The sequence below is a fragment of the Maylandia zebra genome, linkage group LG1 (genome assembly GCF_041146795.1).
Source record: "Maylandia zebra isolate NMK-2024a linkage group LG1, Mzebra_GT3a, whole genome shotgun sequence".
Taxonomy (NCBI): Eukaryota; Metazoa; Chordata; class Actinopteri; order Cichliformes; family Cichlidae; genus Maylandia; species Maylandia zebra.
The window spans coordinates 22550521-22571207 of NC_135167.1; the positions used below are offsets into that span (position 1 = coordinate 22550521).

Below are 20687 nucleotides of genomic sequence, written 5' to 3' on the forward strand. Positions count from 1 at the left end.
AATAACGGGACGCTCGGTAGAGCCATTATATTATATTCTTTACAAGTGTATGTAAACTTTTGACCACAACTGTATATAGTCATTGTGGCTTACGATAATTAGATATATGGATTAATCTTACTGCCTTCATGTGGAATATTTTTAGTATCTGAGGGATTTTTTGGCCTAATATCACTGCAAAACTAAACAAACCAGAGTGTGAAAAACCCCCCCAAAACAAAATAGAATAATGGTCAAAAAGAGAGATGCATACTGTCATTATCATCCTCATCGGTCCCATTATTGTTGCTGTTAGATACAGTATGACTGTAAGTGTCATTACACAATGCAGGTCTTATTGCAGACAGTGTTACTTAATATAAATAAGGAAGAGAGTGTAAACTACAAGCAAGTTACTCCTTTGCTGCTTTCGTTGTATTTATTTACAGGAATCAAAAACACTTAAGTTCTGGCTTGTCTTCATATTTAAAAGCTGGTACAATTTTATCTTTAAATTCAGTTAATAAAAGTTTTAGAAAATGAACGTGGTATACTGTTAACCTTTATGTCCATTATGTGTTTTATTATGAAATCAAAGCTAAGTAGGCAAACAGGTCTTATTATCACTATTACAGGTTCCCTGTGCAGTTTCCTGCTTCTATTAATGCAATAGAGGAACATTTTAATGTGTGGGTTCCTGTTTTGTTTGTTCATGGACACATCTAGGTGGTCATGACTTATCAGCAACTGTGGGTAGGCCTATGTTTTTACTTTTGTCCACTATAATAAGGGAGGAACTAAAGTTTTTAATTGCAGTGGGTCACAAATGAATAAGTTACTTGTTGTTGTTCTGGATATTATTAAAACTTAAAACCAGTTTGAGAAGATTATAAAATATGTTGTTAACAATTAAACCAATGCTTTGCAATTTTCTAGCTTTATGACCTCTTAAAAAATAACTGGTCAAGTTTCAGAAGTTTTGCAGTAGCCAGCAGCTCCTGAAAGACAGAGTTCCCCTATGATGTTTAAATAATATGTGATTCAGTTAACTGTCTGAGAACTAAAGAGGTAAAATTGGGCTTCACAATATCACACACAAAAGGCAAAGATAATAGAAAAGTGAGTGTTTGAAAGAAGACCTGACAGACCTGAGTTTGGGAGACACTGAGCTACATCTCTGTAACGAAATATATATAGTTAAAACTGGATGCAGCTCAATCAGTAGCTAAAACAAAATTCGGCTTAACGAGGTTTGGTGTCTTCTTTATGTTTTTTAGTGTTTCGTTTATTTTAAATGTGCACATTAGAGTTGTTTCTACCATATATGGATCTGTAAGAGGGTCCACTTCCTCATCTTTCCTTCAGTGGAGCTGTTCAAGAAGTGCTCTTTATAAACTGCCTGACCACCAGGTGGTGCATGTGACAGGAGTTTTAAATTACAGTGTGACATTTGCCCTGACAGTCAAGAAAATGGCCATTGTATGCCGACAAGATTTTAACTTAAGACTGGACGCATGTGGAAACTACTTTTAAAAAACTATAAGAAGTCCTCATTCCCCCCCAACTTTAGCATTTTTGCAATGCAGCATCATTGATTCATTCTTAAATCTTTTGATTCTGTAGGATTAGAAAATGTGGAAGAAGCCAGTCTCATGAGTAATGCGTACTATTTATGACAAATCAGTCTTATGAGACATACAATCCATAAAACACCTTGAACATAAACACATGCTTTTCTTTTCCTATTTCTTTTTGTGTGCAATGACTTTACACTTGTTTTTCAAAGGTAAAAACATTTCAGTGGGCCAGCTTATCCACCACTATTTCCCACATTCTTTGTTTCGATCAATTCCTAAAAAAGTAAGACTTTTTTAGTCCTTTAAAAGCAGAATATGGACAAGCTGCAGAATGAGCGCTAATATACGTAAATAAAAGGATTGCGCAAACAGTCTTAGCCCCTCTCAAGGGCATGTTGTTGAAGTCAAATTGACAACATGCTCTGAGGTTGTTTTTAACATTTGAAGTCTAACCAGAGTTTAAGTTCTCAGATTTTTAAAAATAACTGTGGCTCTGACAGGCGGACTTAGCAGAGTGAGATGTGAAGATAACAAAAAAAAAACATGATTAATGTCCGCACTGAGTCATCCTTGTCTGACTTGAGCAATACATTAAGAAAGAGGAACTTGGTTTTTTGGTGGGATAGAGGACCACAACCTTATATGGTTATCTATGGGTTTCTGTGCTTGTATAGCAATGAAGAGTTTCAAAAAGAAGTTAAATTTAAAAGCTGTTAAACTGACCGTGATGATAGATTATTCTTGTTGTGCTAAATAGAAAAAGGGCGAAACAGGGGAAAAAAGTAACTTTCCACTGTGAACGGTTGCGTGTGTTCGTTTGCGTGCATCTGGGTGCGTGTGCGCATGTCCGCTTGCCTTGTGATTCACCCTTGTCTAATAATACCCACAGCCAAGTCTAATAGCTGATGCTTGTGGAGTCCAGAGAAAATGAGGAATCAGGAATAAGAAGTGAGAGGGCTGGATGTCCCCTTACACGCTTGTCAAGCGACCGTTCCATGTCATTGTGAAACACATGATGGCCACTGAAACCTCTGGGGACTGTCAGCCAGGAAATGTAGGCCTTCGTTGTGGAGTGTCCACCCACAGAACTGAAATATTCTGTGTGTGTTTTTCCACAATTCTTGAGAAAATTGCAAGTGAAACAGAATGCATTTTGTCCAAAACCCACCCGCTGACACGAATCACAAACCGGAGGGCCCAGTTTTCTGTAGGCTAATACAACCCTTGCACATAAATGCTGGATTGCTTGCCACTCAGTGATGATGTTTTGTCGGGTGTGGGCTCAGATCACATTGTGCAAAACTGCATTGCACGACAAAGTGACAGTATCTGATCGTAAATTGTGGCTGTAATTAGCCCTGCAAGAGTGTCAGTATACAAAAAAAATGTCTCACGCGTATATTTCTATTCTTGTAAATAAATATACTTTGCTGTTTTTGCAGATAGCAGGCCATGATGCATGTGCATACACGATAGATCTTTACACGTTGTCACACCATTAATCGAATTTTGCCAAATTTAACATGCATGCAACAAACACACTTCAGTGTTTAAAAAGTTGCTTTGTCTTGTTTACATGGTGACTTCTTCATTGCAATTTGTTTTATGTTAGACATGTGAAATAATGTGTTTAGCCCTTGGTATAACCTGGCAACAGCCTGGTAACAGATGCTTTAAATGCTTCTTGCAATCATTCTGTGAGAACAAGTACAAATCAAAATGCATCTATCTAACTTCACGCTGTCTTTTTTCCTCCTGCCACCCTGCTTTGCCACTGATTTAATTCAAAGGGGAAGCATCTATTGTTTTAGCCATGCCGATTACCATTCAGTTCATATTGTCACAACACTTCTGTTTAAGCTGTTTTTGTGCTTACATGTATTGCAACCCTTGTCACAGAAGTGTAGTGGATAAAATAGACTAAGCTTAAAGCAAAATTGCTTAAAACGCCAATCAAAGGTCACTTCTCTTGTGCCACCTTTCTTTCATTCTTTGCAACAAATGCGCATCAAACTGATAAGAAATAATAATAAGAGGTTTGAAACTAGACTGCTGATGTGGCCGAATGAGTTGAACTCATCAACATTAGGAGTTCGCGCTGGATTCACAGCTGTAACAACTTGTCTTGTAGGAAGTTTGTCACCTTCTTGTTTTAATAGGGAAGAAGAAGAAGGAGAAGAAGAAGAAGCCTTATGGTACCAACCTAAATTGGTAGATTTAAGGAAGTTTTTAGTTCCCCTGCTAATTCAGAGATATATAGAAAGCCTGCATTTTTCAGCCACCTTTGGCAATTTGCTTCCAGTAGTTCAGCAACTCCCGTGTAGAGAATTTACAGCTGGATGCTGTACATCAAGTGATGGTAAGACCCAAGCAGTATTTTTTTTTTTTTTTTGTTCTCTCTGAGCGAGAATGTGGGCGTTTCTTAACTGATACGAGTTCGCTGTTAGTAATACTTTGTGTTTTTGTACAGGTTTTTAAAAGTGCAGTTTAGAACCAAATATATTCAAGCATTTAACCAACATAGTTCACATCTTTTATTTCAGTAATTTGGTTTTCTTTATTTGGATGTGTTTAATTTTCAGAAGATTTTAATTTGTTTTGTTAACATTAAATATAAGTGCAGATAGATATTCGTCTGTTTTACTGTTTGCCTTTTTGCATGTAACGTCACTGTATTTACTCAGAATGCACAATTTTGTGCAAGAAATGCATGTGACTGAGTTTGCTTATTTATTTTTATTTATTTTCTTTTTTTTGTAAGTTGGTTAGTGTTAGAGTGTTAATCTTTAATAAAAGCCCGCAGAATATGTTTATATACAAATATTTGTGCTTTACTTTCATAGCTTTAATATTTTCTGCTGCACAGAGTTAACCAAAGTTTATATCTACAAGCATCTGCTGTGAAGAAAGTGTAGTCTGCCTGGGGACTTTCTTTTAAGGGTGGGGGTTATAACCTTTTTTTTTAACTGAATTACTCAACTCTCTCAGAGAAATGGTGAGCGAAGACGATTACGAAATTCGAATACTGCCACAGGAGTTACAGAGTGTGGACATCAACCTGCAGTCATTCTGGTCAAACTGATGTTCTGTGCAGGGGGAGTGCAACACTTCCTGTTGCGACGTACCCTGTATCCTGTTTTCCACAGTCAGTGGTCATGCATGTCATTCCCCTCAGCAAGGCTGTGTGGGCACAACCTCGTGACCATGCGTTGTGAATTTTCTGAGACTGAATCAAGGGAGACTCCACATGTCTGAGAAAAACTCTAAATGTCAGCAGAAAAAAAAATCTGCAGGCCTACGACGGCACGAAGAATTTATGCACGTCTGTTAAGAAAAGACTAAAAGTCTAAAATGTGTTTGACTTCAGTGAAGGACTGTATAATCCCTGTGTTTTGCAGTGTTAAGTAAGCTGTAACAGTACCATTTGATAAGCAGCAGATTACTTCCCTCAAAATATTAGTAATACCTTAAAATAAGCACATACAGGCAGTGATGAGAACACTAACACCTCCACACTGCTGGCCTTGACAAGACATGAGGGGCCACGCTACGCGACCGTGAATTAAGAGGTGGCAATTTAACTGTTTGCCTACATGTGTGGACTTGCAGATATGTATCTTGTGACTGTATTCAGACTGAAAACTGTGAAGTGCTCAGTTACACCCTGTATTGCGGCCAAACCAGAATGCAGTCCTTGGTCTGAGCTGCTGCAGGTCACAAGTATGTAATTTCACAGTGTGTCACTTACACTTACACTTAAATTTATCAACGCTGAGAGCCTTATTTTATATCTCACTGGACCTGTTTGCCTTAGAATAAGCAGCCTCTATTTAGGTACAAGACATCTCATGCTGCATGCCCTGTTACTGGGTGTACATTTTTAATGTGCAGCAGCAGGGACAGTGCAGGTATGTTAGCAGATGTCCTGCTGTTGTGTATGTTGGTTAACGACTGTGGCTTATTGGGGCATGTTATGGAAGTTAATATCTATGGAACTTATTCAATCCACCTCCACTTTTTACTCTTTGATGTTATTGTTGATGAAATCGGGCAGCTAAAGATTTGCAGTTGGTTTGCTGCCATTGGTTATTCTTATTAATAATAAAATATTATTATTGTTAGCTGACTCAACGCCCAGGAAATCAACGAACAAAAGAAAAGTAGGTCAAGTCCCTAGAAAACATGGACACTCCCAACAAAGGTGGTTCTGTTGACAAAATCTTTTACCGCGAGCTTTTCCTTTTTTTTGGATTGAATTGTACAAGAAAATAAAGCAGAAACTCATTGTGCTATGCTAACCATCCACTGACTGCAGCTTTCAATTTACCCTAATTAAGGAAATAATATTGATTTGTGTAATTCTCGTTGAACAAGTGGTAGTAAAACACCCAGAAGTAAAACAGGATTTAAAAGTATTCAAGCAGTGATATGGGACTTTTTAACAAAGCCACTAAAGGAAGAAGGACTATTAGGAATGAAATTGCCATGAATGGACCAGCCTCTTTAATATTTACATTCAAAAAGGAGGTTCATTTGCATTCAGCATTAGTAAAATATACAAATGAATTAATGATATTGAAACTTAGGCAGCTGCCTTGTATTTTGATGCTGAGTCGAGGTTAATGCCTTGCTCAGTAACCCTTAAATGTCATTAAGAGTGGGTACAAAATGTACAAACACGTACATTGCAGCAGATGGAAGATTAAATATGGAGCCCTCTGAGTACCTTTAATTTATACTATTCCAGTCTGCTTAGATTTTTTCATGGTCATTATTTTTTTTCACATCTGCAATGTGGGAGTATCTCTGCCAACGGAGATAAGTACAAACAACTTTGGCACAGCGATCACGCTGAAACTGGACATTAGGAGCACCTGTTTTAAGAGCAGCTGTGCTGAGCCTCGTCATGTTTTAGCAAAATGTCTGCCAGTGGTATAACAGAGCCCTAAGAAATAAACGCATGCACACAGTGTTAAGTAAAGGGATACTTTTCCAAAGGTTGCAAAGAAGTTTTTAGATTGTATTACAGTTCACAGATGTACCTAATAAAGTGACCTCTGACTGTATTTCAGCAAGAGGTTAGTCAAAGTCACTGTAAAATCATACACACATGACAAATGGAAGGCTTTCAGAGAAACACTGTGTTGCATGTGATGTGTTGTGGCAATGGTTTTTATGTTGTGTTTTTGATGTTGCAACCTATCTGTATGATGTTGGAGTAAAAATAAAAATAAAGGTTTTACTGAACACTGAATAAGTTGTCAGTATTTCTTTCTTAAAGCAATATGACTACTGAGTTTGTGACTGTACTTGCAATAAGTTTCAAAGCTGTGTGGAAACTAGTTTGTTTTCAGCCATCTGTTTACTGCAGATGTTTCTGTTACTGCAGTTTCTGTTATGTTGCACAATGCGAATTACGTGTCAACGGTCAGCTTTGTTTTGTTATTTACGCCGGCATTGCCACTCTTTTAATAATACCTTTATATGCCTGATGCCTGTCTGTTTATAAACTGCATAGAAGGGCCTCATCTGGAGCTGGCCTGCATTAAACCTGCTGAACCGACCAGAAAATAGCACGCAAATTAAAATAAAAATGCAGCAGAGAGGTGACCCGCTCTTATCGAGACCTGGACAATCCGGACTGTATGACACGTAAAAGGATTCATTTAAAGTCAGCCTTCAAGGAACTGAATCTGAAACAAGAGTTCCCAGTTCCTCATTTAATAGTATAATACTGCTGTTGTGCATGTAATGTACTTCATCACTCAGGCCACAAGGAAAACAAACTAACACTATAAAACCAAAAAGAAGAGACGATTAAAACACTGACGTCGAGTGCAGTTTTAAAAACTTTGACTGTATGCTCATGTATAAAAACATTAAATGTTAATCTGTTTTTTCTGTCTTTACCTACTTTGGACACAGTGTTGATGCAATTGTTACGACAGAAATGAAACCACAGACTGAAAATGCAGTTTTATGTTACACTTAAGCAAGTTCAACAGGGATAGTTTGACTTATTTTTTTAGTCAGCATGTTCACACTCACTCGGCACAGTACTGCATTTTATTTACTGCATTACATATATTAGAGTGCTGATAAAATCAGAGACAAGCATGACACATTTTAATTCCTTTTAAGATTCCTAAGTATCAGGTCATTTTATCTGTGAGGATTGTTAGGTTTATTTTAATTGGTCACCAAAACATTTAACATGGCTCTCTGATTCAAGATGGTGTTGCTAAAACAAAACAAAACAACAAAAAAACCCCATAATGTAGTACAATTACTCACAGTATTTGAGTATTTCAATCTTTTGCAATATTGTACTTCTCTGTAGCAGTTCAGAGGAAAATACTGTAAACCTTTATTAAAGCTCAAGTCACTGATTATGCCTGTAGTACAAACTACTACAAATAAACTTGCCTCTTTGCCAGTTACAGCATTAAAATGAAGAACAATTTTGCATTAATAATTATCGTGAAATAATATAATAAATATGATCTAGAAATGTGTTATTGTGCATAATGAGCACTCTTACGATAATAATAATAATAATGGATTGGATTTATATAGCGCTTTTCGGGGCCCTCAAAGCGCTTTACAATGCCACTATTCATTCACTCTCACATTCACACACTGGTGGAGGCAGCTACAGTTGTAGCCACAGCTGCCCTGGGGCAGACTGACAGAGGCGAGGCTGCCATATCGCGCCATTGGCCCCTCTGGCCAACACCAGTAGGCGGCAGGTGAAGCGTCTTGCCCAAGGACACAACGACCGAGACTGTACGAGCCGGGGCTCGAACCGGCGACCTTCCGGTTACAAGACGAACTCCCAACTCTGGAGCCACGATCGCCCAATCCCATCGCCCACGATGGGATTTTTAAATACACATTGATGGTGAATCTACAAATACAACAGTTCTTTGGTATTTGTTCTGTGTACCAAAACTACTTTTACAAAAGTAACACATTAAAGTATTTCTCTCACCTCTGAAAATGATAACACATAACTTCTGTTATGAAATGCTGTATTAATTTTATTATATTTTTTATGATATGGAGCACATAACGGAGTAATCTAAATCGTATCCTATATTTAAATGATCATATTTGAGTTAGCTTAAATGGACGTTGAATGTTATGCCAAAAATGGTCATTATGTTGCTTAGTGAGGGGGGGGAAAAGAACCAAACATTATCTTTTGGCGTCACTGAAAATAGTTGTGATAGAAATAGTTCCGGTCTTGCTGCAGCTCAGTCTGTGTATTAATACTCCTGGAAAATGCTACTGTACATATGGTTGGTTCAGCTCAGGCAGCTGTGATTCAGAGGGGGGCTGGTTTGGGGGTAGGCCTCCGTCTGTGTGTTTTTAACAGCTCCCTAAAGTGAGACAATTATGATCCCTCATCAGTTCAAGGGGAAAGCAGGTCACAAGGATTAAAAGCATTTAAATTTACAAAAGACCCTGAGGTGGCACTATTTCTGTGACGGACTGTAACATGACAGCTTCCATAAAGAGATAAATGCATATGTGCACTCCGTATGACTAATAGTGTGCATTTGCTATGATGTCTATGTGCATGTGTGTCGCATGTGTGTTATTTTAAAATGAAGTTTGACCGACTGATCGATGTATAGCTGAAATCTCTGAATCTGTGTGACCGTGATCTGTGTTCGAAGATAAAGATAAACTCGGTGTTTTGATCCTATGCCGGACTTTATTTTCAGCACAATGCCTTATCACAATACTGCATTCTTCCTCTTAAGCAGGCAGGTCTAACAATATGCACTCAGATTTATGCTACACTGTTACTGTATTATTTATCAGTTATTTCAACATCTGGGAAATACGCATTTATTTTCAGATGTTACAGTTGACATGATATGTTTCGAAACTGGCAACCAATGCAGCTACAACACTCAGCCACAACATTAAAACCACTGATAGGTGAGGTGAATAAAATCATCCTGTTACATCTCAATATTTTTGGGCCCTTGGAATCATGAGGATGAGACTCTGACATGTACCATCCACCTAAAGGTAAAGAAAAGGCAGACCATTGCCATGACAGACCTGGGAGGCAGCGGCGATAAGCCTGCCATACTGCAAAAAACATGCTCTACAACTTCAGAGAATACTCCAGATTGATATCTAGATAGGAATCTGTGGGATGTGCTGGAACAAACCTGATTCACTGAGGACCCACACCTCAATGCTCACGACCGAGAGGATCCACCGTCATCTCACTGCACTCCAAGAGAAGAGGTCAAAGCTGTTCTGTTAGGGTGAAAGCGGGCTAAACATTAATAATCAGGTGTTTTTTAAATATATATATATATATATGTATATATATATATATATATATATATATATATACATACGTACATACATACATATATATATATATATATATGGTCGATCATCTAACATCTAAATTTGATGGCAGCCCGATGTCTTCCTAAACATTGAACATGTTGGCCAAAAGAATTAGTTTAATATATGGCATAACAATGCATTACTGAATTAAAAACAAACAGGTGTTTTCTCAGTTTCATAGACTGTCATTACTGTTTGGCAACAGAGGTACTCACTTCCCCCTCAGGAATTATTCCAACCGTATCTTCTCTGTGTGATAATCACAATCTCCATTTGCCTCGGTGAGGTTACAGCACAGACACTGTACCTTCATCTTATCTCACAGCTGTGCATTGCATGCGTGTGTGTTGTGTGTAGGGGCCACATTTTCCTCAGCAAGCCACTGTTTACATGACCAAAACAAATGTAGTAGTCATTTTGCTACAAAGCACTCCTTCAGTCTCTCGGTTTCAGGTCCGCAGTCAGGATCCAGGCACATGGTTGCCATTTACATACTAAACATAGCAAGGTTGGTAAAATAGCATGGAATTTTTACTTGAGCCCTTGAGACAAAGCAGCTGAGCATTTATAAGCACCATATAGCCATGTAATACATGCTTTATAACATGTTGTTGTCTATTTGTAAACTGCAAGGGATAGTTGACATCATTTCAAGGGTTGATTTTAAAGCTTAAAAACAAAACATGATGTAGCAATTGTGAAAAAAAAAAAGCAATGTTTATTTTAAATCTACATGATTTAAAAATGCATTATAATGTGCAGAAAGAATTTTAAAACATAAATGTTTATATATACTAGTCCATCTGCTTAAATATGACACGTTGTAAAAGCGCAGACATTGACAAAGAGCACAAACAACAACACGTTAAACGCTTGCAAACACTGTTGCCCACATTTATCACCTCACACTTGATGGGGGGAGAAACTGACAGTGAGGAAAGCCCTCGATGATGATTGGCTACCAAGGCATGGGACAGCATAGAGACCCTGATAAATGTGAAGTTTCATGGTCTCCCCTGACAAATCATCAAATGGCCAGGAACCTTTTGCAGACACACTCTATTGCTCCCACCCACACTAAATTTACAGAAGTCAAAAGTTCCTTTTTCATTTTGCAGTTAAACAGTGGGCCTTGTTTATTTAATTTTATCTGATGCAGTTGAAAGGCCTGTTTGAGCAGTAAGTGTTATAAGCTTGTGCTATACAATAAGAGAGGGAGACATTTTTTGGTTTTCGTTGACTGAGAGGAAATTTTGAAACATTGTGCAATGGTGCCGCAAAAGTTTTGAAAGGTTGAGAGAGCATTTTACCAGCAAAGCATCTGAGAGTCGGTCCTGGATAAGAGGTATCCATGTTCCATCCATACAGAATGGAGAGCTATCTCATTCAGCCTGTAAGTATAATTTCTTTTATTACAAATATCTAAACTCCGAGGAGACTTTCTAGACTTTGAAACTTAAACAGAGCTGACAGACTAGTCCTTTTTTACCGCAGGACTAAACAGAGAAACACTCTTAAGAATGGATGACATACATTTTTTTTAAAAATTAGATGAGTTAATGTGGTTTCTACTACAATTTGAATACAGGGCTTACAAACTCTAAGAGTGTATTATACGATGAGGTACATGAAATTGAAACTCAAAAGTTCTGAGAGTTTCAGAACTGTAGGACAAAGAAGAGAAAAGAAATCGTCATTATTGTAGCAACACTTGAAGCTAATTTAAATGTGTATACATTTACAGGCGACTTAAACGGGTGTTTAAAATGTTACAAATAATTTACAAATCCATTGGATAAAATGCAGATAAGGAATATATTTTCTGCATAGTCCACATACACCATTGACTTAACGCTTTTCATTAATGATATATACATTTTGTTGTTGTTGCTTTTGTTGTTCCAGCAGCACACAGATGAAATTTACGACCCTGAGATCTACAGACATCAAATTCCAGAATATTCATATCCTTATGTCCTAGATCCAGAAAGCCAGGCAGGTGAGTTTTACTTCAACGTTGATTTTTTCTAATCTTTTACTGTTTAAAGAAATTTAATGTAAATTAATGATGAAAAAAAGTTTGGACTGTGAAAATCCACTCGGTGATATTTAAATGTAAATAATTTTAAAATAAAAAACAATGCATGGAGATTGTATTTAAAGATACTGATGTCATTAACTAAACTGTATTTTTAAATATATAAAAAGATTGATATTAAACATATTTTAGTCATCCTTCAAAAAAAAACTTTGGCCATGGCTTAATGTGGTAACGCAGACTTTTCTGGTTTGTTGTACATAAAAAGACTGCAGTGTGTGCAGCTGGAGCACACTGGAACACAGGAAACAGATGCCATTTCTTTTTTGCCGCTATAACTACAGACATAGAACAACTTTCGCCCCATGGGGTTTTGTTAATATAAGAAAGGTGCTTTACTTTCTCTTGTAATCAACTGTTTTGAATGTTGCACTAAAACAAGTTGACACTGGGCTGGCTGTGAAGGCATCACTTGTCATTTTGATGTGCTCTAACCTGGCGTCGAAAGATGTCAAATCTTTATCTACACCCAGAAATGTTTAAATTCATATATACCGATCAAGGTAATAGATATTAATTACTGTTGTAGTGCTAGAGTTGACATGGGACATGCTTTTTTAACTATTTTTGTTTATTAGTGATAAGACTGCACTTTGCATTTAAAATATTTGCATATTTGCAGTGTTAACACTTAAAAAAAAACTTGTACTTTTCAAGCTAGCTTATCTATCTTTTGTTTTTTTTTTCTAAACAACTAAATAAGTTTTAAAAATAAAACAACTAGGGAAAATTTGTAAAAAAGAAAATTGCAAATTAAAGACAGTCAGTGGCTGTGGTAATAATGCTAGTGTGGCAACAAACAGGAAAGAGCTTCATGCTGAATTCTCTTTTATTCATTTCACACTGTTGATGCAAACTCAGGCACTTTCAGAAAGCCAGTTTTCCACTTGTTGTTTGTTTAAATTCTTTAAATATCTCCAAATATGGATTTTCACAGAAATACATTGTGGCTTTTATTATGTCTCCACTGTCATTTGTGCATTTGTACAGACTTTTTTCCGAGTTTAGATTTGTCTAAAAATCAGTCTGAATGGGTTTAATTTCTTTCCATTTTTTCTAATTTCACATGTTACAAATTCTGCGGTAGCAAAAATAGTTATTACTGTACAAAAAGAAGAGAAAAGGTTGTGGCCATTATGCTGTTTTTCACCATCTCTATTTAGAACACTGGGACTACCATGCTCACCCTCATGTGCACCCTGCAGAGTTTGAAAACCTCCAAGAGAGCAACTTCACAGAGCTCCAGAATGTGCAGGCTCTCCACCCATCTGGGCTCTTACGACACGACACTCTACGATACGAAGCTGAAAACCTGCTTGATCCAAATCTAGCGGCTCATTCCCATGTGTTACAGCAACCAGTAAGTCCTCAAACCCACAAAACACAAGCAGTCATTAGTAGTCAGAGGCTAAAATGACAGTGATGCTGACTACTAAAGGGAATAATTAAGTGCAAATGAAACTGTTAAAAAGAACAAGTGCTGCCAGCAAGCTTTAAACTGTTGGTCTGCAGTGTGCATTCTTTAAACTAAGGCTTTCAGTGCATCATCATCAACTACTCGAAATGAGTTATTTGAAATCAAACATTTACCCACCAGTGAGTATGATAACACATTAAACTACTTTGATGTTATTTTTTTTTAATCTATTTAAAGCCACTGACATTTACACTATTCAACTGTGCAAGTATGAAGCATAACTATACTCTGCTCTCTGTGGTGGAGTGGAAAAAGCATTCACTAGAAACTGATATCTGTCAGCTGATTAAGCCGATTTTGCTACAGTGCACCATATATTTTTAGTTCTATGCAGACATCTTCAGAATCTACATAATTCGAGGCTGTTATTGAAATCACAGAGAAGATTTCGGGACCTTGAGGCCCTTTAAGGTCCTGTTACAAAAATCAGGAAGTGAATCTTTTGAGTTACAAGAAACACTTTTATTTTAGTGCTTTTTTCTTCTTTCTTCCCAGTGTTAAAGGAAAAATTACTTTGAATAGGCTCTGTAGACTCAGCTAAACTCAAAGTCACATCTGCATGCTTCAAACCTCCAGTTATGAACCAGTGAACTAGAACAGAGATCTCTGGTTTTGGAAAACAGTACGTCTAACCGCTTCAGCGTCGTCAGTTTCAAACCCCATACATTTTGTTGCCTACCTCAGTATGAACTTGTGTTATGCAAGCGTGTGCATGTGTGCCTGTTTTCTTGTATATTCACATGTTTCAAAGGAGAAAAAAACCCACAAAAATTCTACATTCAATCTTCAGCACATGTGAGATCATGTGCATCACAATAAAAAGGACTTGTTTTGATGAAGATCAGAGACTTTCCCCAAATCTTACCATGTATGTACCATGTATAGTGACATTTATGGCTACATGCAAAGTTCATGTTCCCTATTTTAGGTGATGTTAAGTCCAGAGATGTTATAACAATAAACATTTCACTCAGTAGTGTGAAGACGTAAAGTCCTGAAACAAGCAGATACAGCTGACGTGTAGCATAAAAGCATAAGGGATTTTTCATGTTGTAAAACATCTTTTGATTAACCTTAAACTTCACCAAAATACTCACCTCATAAAGAGCAACTTGTGCTTTTGCTGTTAGCAATCACACAAAAAAAACCCTCACAGAGCATGTGTGCCTATAGGTCACATGACGGTTTTCACTTGTTAGCGAGTGAAATTTCCCTTTTAAAAAAAACATCTGCCATTTTTTACGAGATGAAAATGTTTGTGTGCTTGGAAAAAAAAGAGACAGAGCGAGATAAGGTGTTGATACAGAAATTTAAGTGTAACAGGAAAGTACAATGTGAAAACCACTGTTCGCACATGGAAATTCACATTTAGGTATCTGTACCGACCGTTGCCTCAAAAGATGTTATGAATACATTGACAGCTATTGCCTGTCACACGCACAGGAGCATCCACACATCACAGCTCATGCAGAGAGAAACTTTGTTTTACGCTTTCACTTGCAGTGAGAACATCTTAGTGGAAACCCACACTTCACTGTACGTGTTTGATATAGAGTACAGTACAACAGTACCCAACGACCATAGCGAATAGCTGTGCAATGAATTATACTTTTGCCAAGCTTATGCATCGGCATTGTGAAGATGACAATTCTAATGTTGCAGTGAAATGCTATACCGTTAAAAGTGTAATATGTTGTGGTCTTGCAGCACTACCCACTCAGGACCTCAGTTTTCATACTTATGGTAGAGCTGTCGGATGGCTTTAGATTTCACGGGCGTTTCTGATAAAGTGGTCACAGAGTGCATTTGAGAGTGGCACCATCATCTCTGTCTGCACTTTATATTAGTAACGTAGTTTAAAACTTTCCAAAAGTCTTTAGCTGTCAAACATGCGGCTTAAAAATTATATTAGAACTAAACCCATGCACACATACATACATGAAATAGATAAATAGATGCATACATACTTAAATAAATAAAACGTGTGAAACTGTGTCTGAAAAAACCAGATAAAGGCTAAATACCATACTTGAAAAAATGTTACATTGCAAGGAAAATTTCTTTTCTCAATTAAAACGGCAGACCTCTTAGGAAATTAAGTACAGCTACAAATACAAATTAAAAGATGGATTACATCATTAAGTTCTGTAGCCCTTGGTAGTTGGATTGGACCACTCTGAACATGGCAGTATCTAAATGTCACATTTAGTTACAGCAGAGTTTAGTTGAACTGCTTTACAAACTGCTCTTTATTGCATCAGCTTGTAGAAAGTACTGTACTGTATACTTTTTTTTTTTTTTTACCAATAAATGCTAAGTGCAATTTTGCATTCTTTAGCCATCTTTGGTGCTAAACATTATTTAAAATCATTCGCAAGAAGAAGCTCTTTTCTATGAAATGATACATCATTATTTCATTATTATTATTATTGTTTCACTTCAACTCAGGGGAAACCTGGAGATGAAAATAATTTAATAGATAGTCTACAAGTTAAATCATTGCAAACATTTTATTTAAAACTAACTTTGATTTGTATGCTACAGGTAACGTTCTTCCCTCGGACCTTGTATCCACCGCATATATCCCAGCGCAGCTCTGATGAAGAGGACCATGGGGCACGAAGTCCGCCACTGGAGGTGTCTGATGAGGAGTGCTTGAGAGATCGAGTTTCTTATATCCCAACAGGAGAGCTGGGTAAGGAACTAGATTTGCTGTACTCAGTCTGTGGCAGTTAGCATGGATACTTTAGGAAGCACCAACTGTTCTGACCGTGTTCACATTCATAGTCTCACTCTTAAGATTCTCAGGTCGTTGTATATCTAGAAGTTCTACGTCAATACTCTTTCTTTAGGTTCTTGAGTCCTGGAAACTAAAGGAACTTTCTATAATATCTGATCGTGGCTCAAGAGTTGGGAGTTTGCCTTGTAATCGGAAGGTTGCCAGTTCGAGCCCCGGCTTGGACAGTCTCGGTCGTTGTGTCCTTGGGCAAGACACTTCACCCGTTGCCTACTGGTGGTGGTCAGAGGGCCCGGTGGCGCCAGTGTCCGGCAGCCTCGCCTCTGTCAGTGCGCCCCAGGGCGGCTGTGGCTACAATGTAGCTTGCCATCACCAGTGTGTGAATGTGTGCGTGAATGGGTGGATGACTGGATATGTGAAGCGCTTTGGGGTCCTTAGGGACTAGTAAAGCGCTATATAAATACAGGCCAACACCATGTGGATGTGGTCCAAGTTCCTCTATGAATGCGTTGACCAAGACAAGGGGCATGTTTATTTGTTGCGTTTTAGGTCATGCATGAATCAGAGGTGCTTCAAGAGTCTCTGTCTGACTTACGGATGAGTTTTGCTTTCTGTGCACTTGGATAGTGGACATTTGTCAATAAGACATGTCAGCTTTGTGTTCTGCTGACAAATTAAATTGCGCTTTTAGGATCAGCTACACGTTGCACAACAACTGCTGGTCTTGCATCTTCTCCGGAAATTGGCCACAAAAAGACAGTGAGGTTTTCTTTTCTGTTATGAATTATCATGAATTTGGTCTCCAAGAATGGAATTCAGTTCAACTCATTCATCCGTCCACCAAGCCTATCACAGCTGTCACTAGGCAAGAGGTGGGGTACTCTGAAAACAGGTCAATTCAGTTCAGTTCGGTTAAAAGTTTCTGTCTCTCTACACTGGATTTTGGAAAACATGCAGTGTGTAGAGTGGGAAAGCTTGCTACCTCGCTGGCCTTCTAATGAGGTATCTACAGAGATCTGTCAGTCTTTGGGGCATTTTTTTCTGCTGTGACCAAGTTCTGTATAAAAGTGGTAGACAGCAGCATGTTTGTTGAATAGGCATTTTTTCCAACACAGCAGGATTGACTCACACACCAGAGTCAGAGTCTCAGTGTCAGTGGACGTTCTGGATCATGTCCAAATCCTTTCACAGTTGACCATTGTTCTCTGGCTTAACCAAAAGTAGTGTGCACTTCCTCTTTTATATTATTTAGGATGTGACAGAACCTGAGTAGTGTCTGGTGCCCAGTGTCAGTAGTACCTGTAGTCAAGTGGCTTATGCTTTATGCAGTGTTTTGTTTTGTTTGGGGGAATTTTTTTCTTTTAAACCAAGCACCGAGGTGAGGATTTCAGTGGAAGTGAATGTGCGTCATACTAAACTGGTACCATGTAAAATGCTCTCTCCCCCCCCCCATCGGCTTTACAGAGTTCCTTTAGTTTTGGATTGTGTATGAGTGGAAGTGAAAGGAGAAAAAAAAACAAAAACGCCATATTTCTCTGACTATAGAGACATTTTGTCCAAGGAGTAAATAGTTTGGTCGCATGTGTAATTGTCACCTACACTCCCGATCAGGTGGCTGTAAAAATAACTCTTTTAAACTATAAATTAGATTTTTATTTAATTATTTTGTTAACAAATTAGTCACAATAATCTTAGAGTGCAAACGAATGATTTTTAAATGTCTCAAAAAACTACAGTATGATGATATTAGAAAAAGATATGTGTTGTGTTCCCATATAACATACAGCATGAACAGTGTCTTTATCTTGCTTTTGATGTGTACAGAAGTCAATTGTCCTCAGTTTTGTTGTATGGCTACAGGCAGCCATGTGTAAAGTGATATAAATTAACGAACGACCTCCTGCATCGTTAATGTGACATCTAAGCATTGGTTAACCTACTTCAGATACAGTTAACTGTGCGTCAAGCTAGGTTCATTTCATTACAACAGAATGATTGTGTAAAAAATATGATGAATCATGGACGGCTATATCTGCAGGAAAAACATTTTCCATTGCTTCTAAGAACTTAAAAGCGTTTTCGTGCAAAGTCATTGCAGTGTTGCACTGTACGCCGTGTAACGTTGACACACATAAAACAGATATTGTAAAATCAACTACTGCTCTGCTGAAACAATTTTAGTTCTAATTTTCTCAGTGACCGATCTTTGACTTTGTGTAATTTGTATAAAGTTATACATTTCTTTATTTAATCTTTTATGATTTATATTCACACACACACACACACACACACACACACACACACACACACACACACACACACACACACACATATATATATATATATATATATATATATATAAGATTTTCTAATCTGTAAGTAAAACAAAAAAATGATAATATGTCACTTCTAATGATGCAACTCTCTTGTTTCCAAAGGTAATAAAAAGAAGATCCGCTTGTACCAGTTTCTGTTGGACCTTTTAAGGAACGGCGACATGAAGGACAGTATCTGGTGGGTGGACAGAGATAAAGGGACATTCCAGTTTTCTTCCAAACACAAGGAGGCTCTCGCACACCGCTGGGGAATCCAGAAGGGAAACCGCAAGAAAATGACCTACCAGAAGATGGCTCGTGCTCTGCGCAACTATGGCAAAACCGGAGAGGTGAAAAAGATCAAAAAGAAGCTGACGTACCAGTTTAGTGATGAGGTGCTGGGCAAGAGTCATCTAGACAGAAAAGCATACATATAGGCAGGAGGAATGCTCAAATACTAGCACTGAATAATGAAAAGTATAGATTTAATCAGTCTTCCTGATGAGTACTGCTGCACAGTGTGACCGGGTCTTTGAAGGTACTAGTAAATGCAGCATAAAGCTATGGACCACAATCTTCCTTCTAAGACATGCTGGGGGACCGTTTAATAAGTACAGAAGAATCACCATAGAAAGCTCAGTTTGGCTTGTCTGTCTGAAATATTTGGAAGACAAAATACTCCAAATGATCACAATGAAAATAAAGTCAGGGCCGAACACGGTTATGTGTAACACGCTGTTTGTAAATGTGTATAGATATTTGTGAATGAGTACTTTTGAAAAGGTGTTATTGCTGGTGTTCCTTGTTGAGGTGGCCAGAGTTGGAAGTGAAAGTCATGTGATACCATGGTTTAGAGAGACCTTTGATACACACACCTAACAGACAAAGTCAATATCAGGAACTAGAAAGAATTCCTAATTACAACTACCCTTGGGCCATTTTAGTCAAAATAGCTTTAAAGTGTGCAGTTTATTACAGATTAAAGTTTATTTCAGGCTTAAAGTAATACAGTTTAATGACTTTAGCTCAGTCTCTCAAAAACTGCAGGCAACTCTTGTCTGACGCCTAACTCTTGTGAATGAAATACAGACAAACAACATGTACAAAACAACCATAAAGTTGAACTTCACCTCTTAAACCACAAAAACCACTACCAGCCACGGGGAACAATCATCTACGATCATCAAACTCTACAACATCATTTTCAAACACATTCATAAATCTTTGTTCTTAATTTTTCTTGTAGAATTTCTTTTTTGTCATTTTGGTTTATTGTGTCTTTTTGATAGAAAGTATAATAGTTTTCCTGTGTACGCAACAGAAATGTGAAAAAAAATACATGGCTTTTACATTAAGACTTTAAATCCATGGGTAAACAGATTGAGTGCTTCTTTTCAAAGGTACTAAAGTCAGTCAGATGAACTTTCTGATAAACATTGCATCTCTGAAATGTAAAAGCAAGCTGGGATTATTGTTTTTCAGCTATTTGGAATCTGGAGCAATGAGTTCCAGCAGGTTACGTCTGCTTTTGTTTTGTAGCTTCATATTAAATGTACAAGCAGCAGCTATATGACTCTTTTCTTCGAACTCCTGGTATGAGAGGGATTTGACTTGTTCGCTGCCTGTTTAAAAGCATTAAGGAAAAGAAACAGAGCCCTCTCTTGGGTGGGGTGGATGTAGGCATGTTGACATCCCCCTATGCAGTTTTAAGTGGGGGTGCACACATAGACGTTCATATTCTGTTTGGAAATATCTGATATATTTTCAAAACTAAATTCTGCTTCATGTCATTCAACCACAGCAATGACATTCAACTTCTTTGTCATGTTGAACATGTACAAGTTCTCTTGTAATGTTTTTACTACTGTTTGTATATATTTAAACTGGATTTTTAAAAAATATATTTAAAACAGAATATTAGGTTTCATATCATGGTTTAGAAGACCGTATATGAAACGCTGTATGTTACAATTACAAATCGCATGTACAAAGTTAATAAATTGTCCGTCACCTTATCTGTATTGTGCTTCTTGCAAAGATAATTGTGATGTGATTTGGGCAAACACTGGAGATAAAACACAAAGAAGAAGAAACACAAAGTCTATATAAAGTTGAATTGTGTTAG

The 20687-nt window shown here is 37.6% G+C and overlaps 1 protein-coding gene across 3 annotated transcripts; it reads left to right on the forward strand.

Annotated features, from left to right (window-relative positions):
• Nucleotides 1-10944: 10944 nt before the first annotated feature.
• On the forward strand, nucleotides 10945-20577 carry spi1b (Spi-1 proto-oncogene b). 3 transcript variants are annotated; one of them, XM_004543244.3, is made up of 5 exons: nucleotides 10945-11328; nucleotides 11841-11934; nucleotides 13197-13393; nucleotides 16055-16205; nucleotides 18686-20577. In XM_004543244.3, the coding sequence occupies exons 1-5, from the start codon at nucleotides 11287-11289 to the stop codon at nucleotides 18997-18999; spliced, it is 798 nt and encodes a 265-aa protein (XP_004543301.1). In that variant the 5' UTR covers nucleotides 10945-11286; the 3' UTR covers nucleotides 19000-20577. The 3 variants fall into 3 exon arrangements, with proteins under 3 accessions (XP_004543301.1, XP_023010483.1, XP_004543302.1); XM_023154715.2 differs by having other exon boundaries at nucleotides 13239-13393; XM_004543245.3 differs by having other exon boundaries at nucleotides 11844-11934.
• Nucleotides 20578-20687: the final 110 nt, after the last annotated feature.